Raw genomic sequence first — 12,554 nt, forward strand, 5'->3', positions numbered from 1 at the left:
GCTCCCCGTCTTCCCTGCACTTGCACAGTGTGACATTTCCAGAGCCCGGGGTTTGCTGGCTACATGTTTGGCTTTTTTTCTTTTTCTTGTGGTACTTTCAATCTGCATAAATCAGCTCTCAAAACAGCTCCCTCCTCACTGTCATTTGGTTTAAATCTGCAGCGCTGTTACTTAATGCAGGAAGCTGACGGTCATCCAGTTTGCCAGAAAGAGACTGCGCACGATCGCATTCGGAAATACAGCCAAAGAAAAGAAGTTAAGAGTTTCCTGAACGCTCCCGACAGCGACTGCGGAAAATCCGCCCGGCTTTGGTGAGCAGGAGGGCAGGAAAACTACAGCTCCCAGCAGCTCCCGGCAGCCGGGGAAGGGCAGAGTTCACTGTCACGTTGACAGCGGAGGACTAAGGGTGTGTGGCGGGTGCCGGGGCTGTCCGGCCCACAGCGGAGCCGAAGGGCCTCTGGGAAGGGCAAGTGGAGCGGCCAGCGCTGGCTTCCTCCTGGCGCCCCTCTGCTTCACTGCGGCGCCCTGAGCAGCTCCCAGTCTGCCCGGGTAAGCATCTCACTCTGCAAACCACTTTGTTCTCTGACTTCCTTCTTGTGCCAGAGGCAGCAGCACAGGGAGGGGAGGGACGAGAGCCGGGCGGCAGGGAGCAGCAGGTTTACACCCTCCCACCCTGCCTCCCAAATCTGGTGTTTAGCAAGAAAGCTCAACTGTAGAGACAGTGCGGCTGGGAGAAGGTGCCCCGCTATGCTAGACGGGCTGCGGAGAGGGCTGCGCTTGAGATTTCTGTATGGAAATCCCCACAAACCACTCCCAGTGGGGAAAGCTGCTCAGGAGTTTTCCAAGCTGCACAGATCTCCGTGGGCAGGCGTTGCTCTTGTAAAAGCCATCCACTTTCTGAGGTTGCACTAGCAGGCCAGCATGGCCATCCAGTCCCAAAGCACTTTAGCAGAGGGGGAAGTATTTCTGGGGGTGTAGGAGAGTCAGGGTGTTGCTCCATGTTCACAGCACCCAGCTCCGGCACTGCTGAGGGTCGGGTGGGGGTAACACTGCTGCACACAGGCCACTCGGTGTTTCTGTCAGTGGCTTCACCTCCCAGCACCACCGTGTCCCGTTCTGACGTGCCAGAGGCAGGAAGGTAAGGTGGAACAGGCTCACTGCTCTGTCAGCCTGGCTGTGGGATACCAGGTGCCCGGAAGCACATGGGGCAGCCTGCCAAGCTGCAGGCTCCAGTCCTGCCATCTCAAGAGTGAATGAGTCCATCCAAGTCCACCTGGGTGACAAACCGGTGCCTCCCTCCACTGGCGTGCCCCAAGACAGCAGCCTGCTGGGAAGCAAAATATCTAATAGCTCTTGGGCTAAAGGTTTCTGTTTATCAGCAGTATCCATCCATTTTCACACCACCGTGGTAATTGAGGAGGGAGTAGCCTCCTTCTTCACCATGAATCACTTGCTGCTATGTTTCTGGTTATCAGGTTTATGGGCATTTAATAGCAACTCCCAAGACCTAGACAGGATGGTGTCTGTGAGGAGGGGAGGATTTGATCAGCCACTCAAACAGCAGGGAGATACGTCTCCTTATGACCAAAGAAGAAAGTGAAACAAAACAGTGCAGAAGCCAGAGCTCCAGGGAAGAAAGAAAATGGAAGAGAATCCAAGTGTGGATCTCTCTGGAGGTAAGCGAATCATATGCTTAACTCCATCTACTAGGAAAACCCCTTTGCAAGAAGACTTCAACAGTGATACGGGAAACCTAAACAAAATAAAAATAGTAAAAAATAAAAATAATAAAAAGAATCCCCTCTTTTCCAGACCCAGAAAAGCAAGGTGCTATCTTTTTCTGAAGGGTGAAAGATTAACAAGTTGGTTCAGTTTTGGATTCCAGTCTGCAACAGGTTTAGACTCTGTGTCCAGGATGGCAGTACAAGAAAGGCTAAAGATGCAGCTACAGCTGGGAAAGATTTCTTCCCTGCATCCCAGTGCTTCCCATTTACAGGTGCTTAAATAATAGGCCAGTTTTCCATCACCTATGGATGGAAAACCTCTGGAGAGGCACAGCAAGGAGTACTGTTTGTACCCAGCTTGAACAGCAGGATACCTTGAGGTTCCTCCTGGTTCAGTTTCTACCATGTACTTACATCTTCCATGTGCCTCACTGTGACTACTATATATAAGTATTTCAGTGATACTGTGATGCTATAACTAGTTCAGATCCGTCCTAACTGATCAGAAGTTTTCCCATCATAATCAGCAACAAGGAATGTAAAAGTCATGCTCCAAAGGACAACATATTCTGATATGTGACAAATGCAGGTTTTTCTCCATTTTCAAATTAGCGGGGAGTTCCTTGCCATTTTTATCAGTCTTTATTCTAGTTTTAGCATGATCATTTCTGTCATTATAGTGCTTGATCATTCATAAGCAGTTTTCCACAAATAGTGCCTGAAATTTGAGCTGCAGTGTTTGGTTTTGTAAGATTCAGAATACGTTACAAACACTTACTTTCAGCCGGAGAATTTCTCTATTGAATTATGCTCCACTGTTTGCTTTTAATTATATGTTACCATAGCTGTTTGGGAGAGCAGCTCCGGAACAGGAGCAGAGAAGGAGCATGAGCAGAGCTGACATTTACAATTCAGACAGATGCTTGAAGTGCTTTGGCTTAACTGTTCTGGCCAGTTCTCAACAACAGCCTTAGAAATTCTTCAAATCCATCACCTTAATTTGCCAGCCTAGGAAATCCCACTATCTGTGGAAGATGTGGTAACATATCCTACCATGTAATAAAAGAATTGCTTGCCCCAGCATGGCACATAGACTGGGATTGAGTTAACTTTGCTCACAGCTGCCTGTACAGTGCTGTGTTTTGGATTTGTGGTTAAAAAAAAATAGTGTTGATAACACAGCAGTGTTTTGGCGATTGCTGGACAGTGCTGGCATGGCATCAAGGCTTTCTTTTCCCCCCTTCTCTCTCTGCTCCAAGCAACTAATTTGGGGTGGGCAGAAGATTGGGTGGAGACTCAAGATGGGCAATGGGTTATTGCGTAAAGTATAACATCACGCTCAGCGACAAAAAATAGGGTACAGGAAGAAAGGGAGAGGGGGTTTGGTTGAGGCTGGACAGTGCTCAAAGAGTGGCCTGGCATCAGTTCACTTGTAGGAGGTGGTGAGCAATTGCCTTTGCATTGCTTGTGGTTTCCCCTCCTTTCCTTCACTTATTCAGCTGTCCCGATCTCAAGCCATGAGTTTTCTCACTTTCGGTCACCTATTCTCTCCCCCATCTCACCTGGGGTAGAGGTTTCTGAAATGCAAGAACTGGAAATTTTACAGGGTGGTGGTAAAGCACAGGGTGTTCTTGATTCCTGTATGGCTAGCTGAGCTTCTGAACTCTGATCTCAACAGCAGGGCCAGCCCAGGATGAGGTGCAGAGCACAGCAGAGCATCCTGTCCACCAAGAGCCCACCCAAGAAACACTTGAGCACCAAGTGGCAAGCAAGTGGCCTGAGACCTCCTGTAGACTAGAGGAGGACTCTTCAGTATGTAAATCACCAACTCCTGATGGAGACACAGCACTGTCCGATTTAGCTGGCCCCACAGCAGAGAAGGTTCACCAGGAAACTGAAATAGCACTGGAAGAATCCAGGAAGACAAGTGATTGTGTCTCCAAAACATGCCAGGAAGAAGATGACTTGGATGACGGTAAGTCTCTCCTCATCCAGCATTTCCAAAAGTGCGTAAATGCATGTATGATTCTATATAGAGATATCTGACCCAGCTAAAGTGCTGTGTTCACTGCCTTCCTTGTGTTCATCTCTATACAGAATCATAAAATGCATTTCCAAAAATGCAGGAGGGGGTTGTTGGTTCTTGTGCTGAATAAGAACAAAGAGACTTAAGTGTAGGTCTGCAAATTTTATTCCCCATAGCCAAGCTGGCTCATGATAAAACGGACAGCAAAGGAGACAGCCCTGAACAGCAGGAAACATGGGAGGGCCAGGAGATAAGCAGGCAATGTGAAAGCTCCTACACAGCAGAGGAAGATGCTTCATCAAGAAGCAAGTCACTAAGCTCTGACAGTAAAGTGCCACATTTGGCTGTGACTGCCACAGAAGATGTCACAAAGGACTTCTTGCCAGAGAAGAGCACCAGTGCTCCTCTCCTAGATCAGGAGCCAGAAGAGAACATGGAGCAAGAAACACAGGAAAATGGATCCCAAGGCATGTTAAGGAACAGACATGGGATGAAAGGTGAGCTGATGGCTGCATGTTGCTACTCTTCCACTATTCACATTCGCGTAGGCGTTAGAAAAATGGTAAGGTGAAATCTATAGTGCCTATTGTCAATTTTCCGGAGTCAAGCATGAAAGAAGGTATAAGAAATTATCTGGCTTCTCTCTTTCTCTCTCCTTTGGGTACTGTCCTGCACTCTGCATTATCTTTCTCCTTCCCCTGCCCAAATAGCAGACTGTCAAGACTCAAAGCAGTGTCAATGCAAAGCAGTATTGACTTCTAACTCTTTCCCTCAGCTGGGAGCTCCTGGCAGCTCTGTTGCTTTTCCTGTTACAGCTCAATTTACCTGTTCCCTCAACCGTGAGTGGCACATTTCTTTTTCTTACTGTAGGGCACACATCCCCGAAGCCAGAGACTCAGTCCTGCTTGCAGAATGTCACCACCCAAAGCACAGACCAGGAGAAGGCAAAAAAGTCCCTCTTCCTGAAAGGTGAGGAAAAGAAGCTTCCCTTGCATGTTACTCACCGACTGGAAGGCCCTGATCCTCCAGGAACAAGTAATGAAGCACATTTAATAATTTTTCTCTCTTGTGACCTTTCACAGCCTTTTCTGAGGGCTTGAGGGAAAAAACATTCCCTTAAAAATAGGCTCTGTTTGAGCCTATAGTAACAGCTTTCATCCATTTCTGCATACTCAAAAGCAGGCATACATGCTCATGAAAAGCATGTTCAGCCTGCTGGGATTACGTTGGCATGCCCTGGGAGGTCTCATGCCATTACATTGATGGTTTCCCTTCCCAGTCTCCCTCTGTGTCATGGGGCCCCAAGCAGGAGCTGTGATGCTGATCTGGAGAGGGACAGAAGCAGTTGTGTCTGGACCTCGCTGTCCTTTTCGGGGCAGAAGCATGGTAGCTTTTGTTCACCCAGCATAGCTAGGAGGAAGGCAGCGAACACAACACTTTAGCTGGGTCAGACACCTCTATATAGAATCATAGAACCAGCTAGGTTGGAGAAGTCCTTTAAGATCATCATGTCCAACCTTTACTGAAGGACTGCCAAGTCCCCCACTAAACCATGTCACTATGTGGAGATAGGTGCTCTGAACAGCCACAAACCTTAAAGCAAAAAGAGAGGGTGAAAGAGAGAAAAGCTTGTAGACAGCTGCAATTTCTTCAGGAAATTCTGCGCAACAAAGCTGTGGCCTCGCCTCCATCTCTGGAGCTGTAGCCCCCCATCTGGTGGGTAGGAGCATGGGTCTCAATATGCATGGAGCAGCTACTTCATTCCTGGGTCCCCCAGAGAACATGTCAATTTGAACCTCTTTCCTAGTGTAGGGGAAAAGGTCTGAAATGAGAAAAAAGAACCTTCATAGCTACTTTCTAGCATATCATTGCAGGTCACCTGGGACTGACTTCTGTTCCCCATCTTGGGTCTCTCCCCTGTTGAACAGGGCTTATCACCTTGAGCCTTCTATTGCTTGGTTTCTGCCTACTCTGCTTCAGCAACCCAACCTCCAGTTCCCAGCAAGCCCCCAAGAACCCCACGGTGGAGGCATTCCTGTCCCAGTTCGACCAGCTGCAGGAGAGGTTTCCAGGGCAGAGTCCTCAACTCTGGCTGCGCGGGCGCAAGTTCCTGCAAAAGCACCTCAGTGCATCTCACCACACACAGCCAGCCATCATTATCTTTACAGCTGCCCGCAAGGGTGAGCAGACCTTGCAATGCCTTAGCACCCATGTGGCTGACACCTACTCGGCTGCCCTGCATGGCAGCACAGTCCAGATTGATGGCATGGGGAAATCCAGGCTCCAGAGTGACAAGGCCAAGCTGGAGGTAGACATGGAGCTGAGCTCAGCTTTCCAGGCTAGGAGCCGTGCTGCAGTGATCCACCGCTTTGAGTTGCTGCCGGCAGGGGCCACCCTCATCTTCTACAAGTATTGTGACCACGAAAGTGCTGCTTTCAAGGACGTGGCCCTGCTGCTGACTGTGCTGCTGGAGGAGGAGACGCTGGAGACCCACATCAGCCTCCAGCAGGTGGAGGAGAGTGTCCGTGACTTCCTCTGGGCCAGGTTCATTGACACCGGGACCCCCCGCTCCCCCGACCACATGGACTCCGACAAGCTCAGTGGGCTGTGGAGCCGCATCTCCCACCTGGTCCTACCGATCTACCCTGTGCAGGCCATCGAGAAAGGAGGCTGCCATGTCCACACCAAATCCTAGAGGCAGAGGCTGCCAGAGCCTCAGAGGAGGGTTGGGCAATGGTCCTGTCAACTCTGGTGCAGGCATACACAAACAGTGCTATTTCTCTTCAATTTGTTTCTCGCATCTTCCTCAAAAGAGTTTGACAGGTATAAGTTGATTCAGGCTGTTTGCCAGCTTGGAGATGATAGATTGCACACTTCCTTCTAGCAGATGGGAAGAGTGGGTACTCTAGACTGCTAATTGCACAGGAGAACGTTGCTGTGTGTGAAGGCAGGAGGGAAAACAGGACTTTGCAGGTAGCATTTCTATCAGAAGATACACAAATAACGTACACAACTAGTATGCCAGAAAGATACTTCAGTATCTCTTTCATTTCTCCCTGCCTCTTAGTTTGCTAATGTCATGTACAACTGGTCTCAGAATGTACTTTATCTAGAAGGTTTCTCTCCATTTGCAGAGTGCTGCTGAAACACAGGAAGGTCAAATTCCTCAAAGCCCAACATTTTGAAGGCATACTTCAAAAAGAAGACTCATTTGCTAGTCAGGGGTTTGACCAGTCAGTCCTGATAGGGTCACACTTGCACAGACAAATTGACACCTTGCAAAGACCAGATCCTAAATATAGAATGTCCAAACAAGCCTGCGATTCAGAAATCCCCTAAACATCAATTAGAAGAAATTTCAGAGAGCAGTGAAACAGAAACCACCTCACTGTTGCTCTGACTGCACAGGTAAAAGAATGAGTAACACAGTTTAACTTATGCTACCTCTTTTAAAAAATGTCCACTGTTGATCCCTTTGCTGCCACAAGACTATGACTATATCTTTGGGCTGATGCACCAGCTGTGGTCCTACATGATGAATTGTTCTTCACCTGGGTCTCTGATCTGTGTGAGGACAGGAAGCCTGTCTCTCCCCAGCTAACTTTTATTGATGAATGTAGAAGTTAGCATTGATATTTATTTCAAATCGCATAGGGTAGCACTCCAGGTTTTTGCCCTCCAAAGGTACATTTGCCTCCCTGACAGGCAGCTGGTGCTCTGTGATAACGCTAAAGCAACCAGGAACAGAGCTGGGATTAGCTGGTAAAGACAAAATCTCTCACATTAACACTAAAATTCCCCAACAAAGCAAGTTGGTTTCTTACTGTGCCTCCTCTTCTGCATATCAGGAAGAGAAATACAAGTCCTGGAAACACTGTGTTGCCCCTGCACACTGCACTTCTGCAGGTGCTCTGAGACTCTGGGACAAAGCAGCCAACTCAGGGAACACCTCAGGGGTAGGTGCAGGTTCCAGCATTTATAACAACACAGCAACCTGCCCTGGGTGTCAGACCCTCGTGCCTACAGAGCTGTCTGCCAGGGAAGGAGCAGCTGTAGCAGAGCATGGCTTATTTCCATATAAGCAGCACAGACTGGGGCCTTACAGAGCCAGGCTCTGTATCCAAACAGGACACAAATTGAGAACGCTATGGTGTTTTTACAAGCAGCACCTGTAAGTGCTCCTCAGAGTGCTGGTGCTGTCCAGGTCTCCTGCCAATGGTGCCTTGCTGATGTGCCCCACTGATGGGTCAGCTGAGGTACAACCCTGCACCCTAAAACCACAGTCTGTCTCTTCTTTCCTCATGCTGCGTGCCTTGACCTCTCTTAGGAGGTATGTGGCCACTAACTTGGAGGAGGGGACAAAACGAAGGAAGAGGAAGGGGTTATTTGTTCATGTTCTAGTCAAAGGACAACTTTGTTGGTTGGGGACATGAAGACACAACCAAAGAGTTTTAACCATGACAAACACTAGGCTGGATGTGAGAGTTACCTGCTGGAGCTCAGCATTAGCAGGGCAGCCCAGAGCGTGGTTTCGTACAAGATACAGGTTGCTTCCTCCCCTTCCTCCTTTTTATTGTTAAACACTACTTTGGTAACGGAAAATATTGTTTCTGCTCTGCACGGTTCAGTATGGGTGTTGATGTAAGAACCAGCAGAGCATTAATCATGTCAATATCTCGAAGGAAGTCTGTATTTTAATGTTATCACACTCTCAGTTCTATGCACTGTTTTTGTAATGCATAGCCAGGGTATGGAAGGCCAAATTCACACTGCTTGGGCACATCACTGTAAGCTTCACCCACCTGAGCTGGTCTAATACTGAGACAGATATTTTTATGACCTTTTAAAGACAACCTGTCTGCTTGCTTCTGAACCGAGACTTCTATTTAAAAATAAATAATGAGGTTGTGAAAGAAACCAGAAGTCCTCAAAGCGAGACTGGAGTCTTGCCATACGTATTCTGGTTTTGTGATCGGTTGGTTTATTTGCTTGCTTTTTTGGTGGTGGTTTTTGTTGGGGTTTTTTTGGTGTTTTGGTTTTGTTCTTTCTTTTTTCCCCTCCGCTAGCTATTTTCAGTTTATTAAGGAGAAGGGATCATTAGATATTAGACAAAGGTTTTTTTAGGTCAGGGCTATATTTGTGCAAACAAACCGAATATTAGCTTTTTCCAGAAAAAACCCAAACAACCTTTTTCTCAGTTGTTCGGGGCAAACATTTGCAGCTTTTTCATCTAAATCAAAACTAAAACCCCCAAACAGCTGCTGAATTCAATGCAGACTGGAACATACCAAGGTTTGCGTAATGCTTAATGATAATAATTAAACTAAAATCCATGGACAACTGAAATACTTGAGAAATGCAGAAAGCAAATATTTCAACACCCTTGATTAGATCGGTTGCACCCAATGTCACACCATGTCAGCACACGCAAATTCTTATATTTGTGATTAATTACTTTGCCCAGCTCAGGCCTAAACAGAGAAAAGGCTGAACAAAAGAGGGTTTACCCTTTCATTCTGGATTTTCTTCAGTCCCTGTCCAGGCCCTGACAACTTAAATACTCATAACATTGGCATCTATTTTCACATAGATGTTCACGTGATCGATTGCCAGAAGTAAACATCACTTGTCTCCTGTTGTCTGATGCAAAAGAGCAAGACTTGGTCCTAGCCCAAAGATTCAGATGAAAGTCTGATGTCACCAGGTTAAGTGACTGGTGGATGACAAATCCAGGCTGTTTTTTTAGTCTTGCACATGAATTTGAAAGTGAGTGCAAAGGGACCGGCTGAACAAGCTCCGAGAGCGTCTCCAGGCAGAAGGATGCACTGGTAGTTTTCCCCTAGATGGTGTGCTCACCATAGAATCATAGAATAGTTAGGGTTGGAAAGGACCTTAAGATCTCTGTTAGCAAACAGAATCATCATCCTCGAACCTGCTCCAAAAAACAGGTTGAACCGGGAATGGGAGCGGTGCCTGCCAGGTGACACAGAGCTCATGGGGCATAGGGAGCAGATACACCCATGGCAGCTCAGGAGGAACTAAAGCTTCCCCTTCCCAGGCTGTGGCAGGTCACCACAAGACTAGGATGAAGCAGGACATGGTCCAGCTCTGCAGCATCGCAGGTAAATTATTCTTCCCAGGCCTAGTTCATAATCTCTCTGGGAACATCTCTTCTTGTACATACACATCACCCAAGCCCAGCAAGGCCATGGGTTTGGCTGGGGCTTATGAGTTGCCTGCTGCTACATCAATGCAAAAAACGAAATTATTTTTCAATTCCTGATCTTAAAAAAATTAAAAAATCGTTTTCTGCGTGGCCTATTAAAGCATTCCACTCCCCAGCTATCCCCTTTTTTTTTAGTACTGCTCTCTGCAGCAGTAGTTCTGCAGGGAAGGATGTGCTGCCACAGGCTGCTCAACAACCCTAAAAATCACCTTGAAAATTACACAGCAGCTCAACTGAGGGGCAAAACCAGTTCTGGAAGGCCAGTCTGGACTGTACCACCACAAAATGAGCACTGATAGTATGTGTGAATGTGTCACTGCCTTGTGATAGGACATAAACTTACCATCTCCAGCATTTAAAGGCAAGTGGCCCAGCCAGTGCTGCGTGGGTTTTGGCATGCCACCTGGCTCTCTGTGCAGCATCCCTGTCCCTGCAACAGGCGCATCATGCCACATCTCTGTTTGCCCCTCTGCACCAGCACAGGCTAAAACTGGAAGAAGACAGGACATAAGGAGACAGGTAGTGAACCCGGCTGATCTACATCTCTTCTTTTGAGCTTTAACCTCCAGGAGCTCTCTGACAGCTTAACTCTCCTGCAGCTCCATGCATGGGTAGGCTCTGCTGCCAGAGGGCTGGTTTCTTGGGGGTCACTTTTAGGCCTACAAAACCTCCACTGTAAGAGAGATTTGCATATACGGGGAGCTTAACAGGTTTTTTATTTCCCTCCTTCACCTCTCCAGGGGAAGCAGCCATACAATGAACTGCACAAAGGAGCTTAGCATCAGCCTGTGGGGTGTGGATCTAGGAGCCGGCAATGAAAAGGCTTGAAGAATACAGCTTGCAAGTGTATTGCCAGCACAGGGAGGAGGCAAAGCCATGAACAGACCTCCTGCTGCCTCTCCCCGCTTTGCCTGGAGTGTGCAGTTCCGCTCAGCCCGAGAGAGGGCACTCGAGAGCTGAGGATCGTCTCGGAGCCTGAGCGGAGGCAGCCCCGGGGTTCAACACAAGGGATGGAAACAGCCTCCGCACACCACACATCCTTTGAGGTCTGCTTTAGCCTCTGCCCCAGCAACTTAGGGACCCCTCAAACACCTCCGGGAAGCAGTTTCAGGTCGTGATGATCTCTACAGGAGAGCGGACCTGGCCTCTTCTCCCAGTTAACAGCTTGAGCTGAATGAAGCCGCTGTTTTTTCTGTTAACAGAGCTGACCCCTTAGAGCTAGTCAGAATGACAGAAAGAAGAACCAGTCATTTCCCTAGTCAGAGCTTGTGTCTGCAGTGGGAAGCCTTGGACCACACAGGTCTTCCACAAAAGGGAGGGCAAAGTCCAGTTGTTTCTGCTCTAAGGGCCAGGAAGGGGCATCTGTGCTGGGGCAAACACCAGGTAAAGCCAACTGAGTTACTGTGACCGTTTGGCCAGAGGTATGGACTGAAAACCCACTGCAGTGTCCTGCAAGACTGCTGTCAAAGACAGGCTTCCTCCAGCAGCTTGGCCAATGGAAGGAAAACACACACACTCAGGGAAATAAAGAGGTCCAGATACCTTCACGCTTCAGACCAATCTCTCACATGCATTTTTTTGAATTCACAACCTCTATAGTTATGACGCTGAAACTTTCCATGTGGGAAGATAGCTGCCATCTTGACATCTGCAAGTGAGTTGTGAGCACAATAAATCCCTTCAGGTAATGTTAAAGGATGGTGTAATCCAGTCCTGCAGGACCTGCTGCAACAACAGCCACAAATATTGGTTCTCCTTTGTAAAGGCAATATGCCTTGATTTCTCTACCTGACTGTGTTTGGAAGCTTTTTGGAGAAACAGTTGGCTAATGAAACACAATTCAATGAAACAAGAAGTTGCAATAACTCTAGGCAATTTCCAGAGGGCAGGAGATGAGCACAGATCAGATCCCCACAAGCAGCCTATATGTCCAAATGTGGCTGGCACCTACAGTGAAACACACTGACTGGCCCCAGCTCATATTTGGTTACGGAGAGACTGTAACGATGAAACTATATGGCTGTGCTCTTGGGTGCTAATAAAGGGGAGATCCTCAACCTCACAAATCCTTTAAACATTCCCTGGTGGTAATACAGACCTACTTTCTGTTAACAGGGCACATGGAACTGGGAAGCAGCAGAGGAAAAGCCCTTTTCAATGGTAAGGCTGAATGCAAGACCACAAAGAGCTGCTGCACATGCAGAGCTCAGCCTGCTCATGTACATAATACAGCAGAACCAGCTGGCCCAGTTAGAAAGTGGCAAATTTACTTTAAATAAAGACAGTAGGGAAAAAAAACCCACAAATTGAGAGAGGTGGATTAGAAACGATTACAAGACTGGAAGCTGGTTGTAGTGACTGGTGATGGTTTTATTAGCAAAGTTTTAAGTGTATTAATCAGTTCAATACACTACCAAACCCTTCCATATATTGATTAGTGGGGGTTGGGTTCTCAAGACTAAGAGGGAACCTTTATCTCCTATACCACTGCTCCCACATTGACCGAGATTATTCAAAAAGTGCTCTGAACATCAAGAAAACAACCATGCTGCTTAAACTCAGCGTGTAAAATGGCAAG

The 12,554-nt window shown here is 47.6% G+C and overlaps 1 protein-coding gene across 3 annotated transcripts; it reads left to right on the forward strand.

The window, feature by feature from the left end:
- Positions 1-226: 226 nt before the first annotated feature.
- TOR1AIP2 (torsin 1A interacting protein 2) lies at positions 227-8,686 on the forward strand. 3 transcript variants are annotated; one of them, XM_065674057.1, is made up of 6 exons: positions 227-549; positions 1,476-1,676; positions 3,406-3,699; positions 3,927-4,247; positions 4,621-4,785; positions 5,679-8,686. In XM_065674057.1, the coding sequence occupies exons 2-6, from the start codon at positions 1,643-1,645 to the stop codon at positions 6,443-6,445; spliced, it is 1,581 nt and encodes a 526-aa protein (XP_065530129.1). In that variant the 5' UTR covers positions 227-549; positions 1,476-1,642; the 3' UTR covers positions 6,446-8,686. The 3 variants fall into 3 exon arrangements, with proteins under 3 accessions (XP_065530129.1, XP_065530128.1, XP_065530130.1); XM_065674056.1 differs by having other exon boundaries at positions 228-549; positions 3,403-3,699; XM_065674058.1 differs by having other exon boundaries at positions 230-549; positions 3,403-3,699; positions 4,621-4,719.
- The last annotated feature ends 3,868 nt before the right edge of the window (positions 8,687-12,554 follow it).

Source organism: Lathamus discolor, chromosome 3 (assembly GCF_037157495.1).
Source record: "Lathamus discolor isolate bLatDis1 chromosome 3, bLatDis1.hap1, whole genome shotgun sequence".
In the NCBI taxonomy this organism is placed as follows: Eukaryota; Metazoa; Chordata; class Aves; order Psittaciformes; family Psittacidae; genus Lathamus; species Lathamus discolor.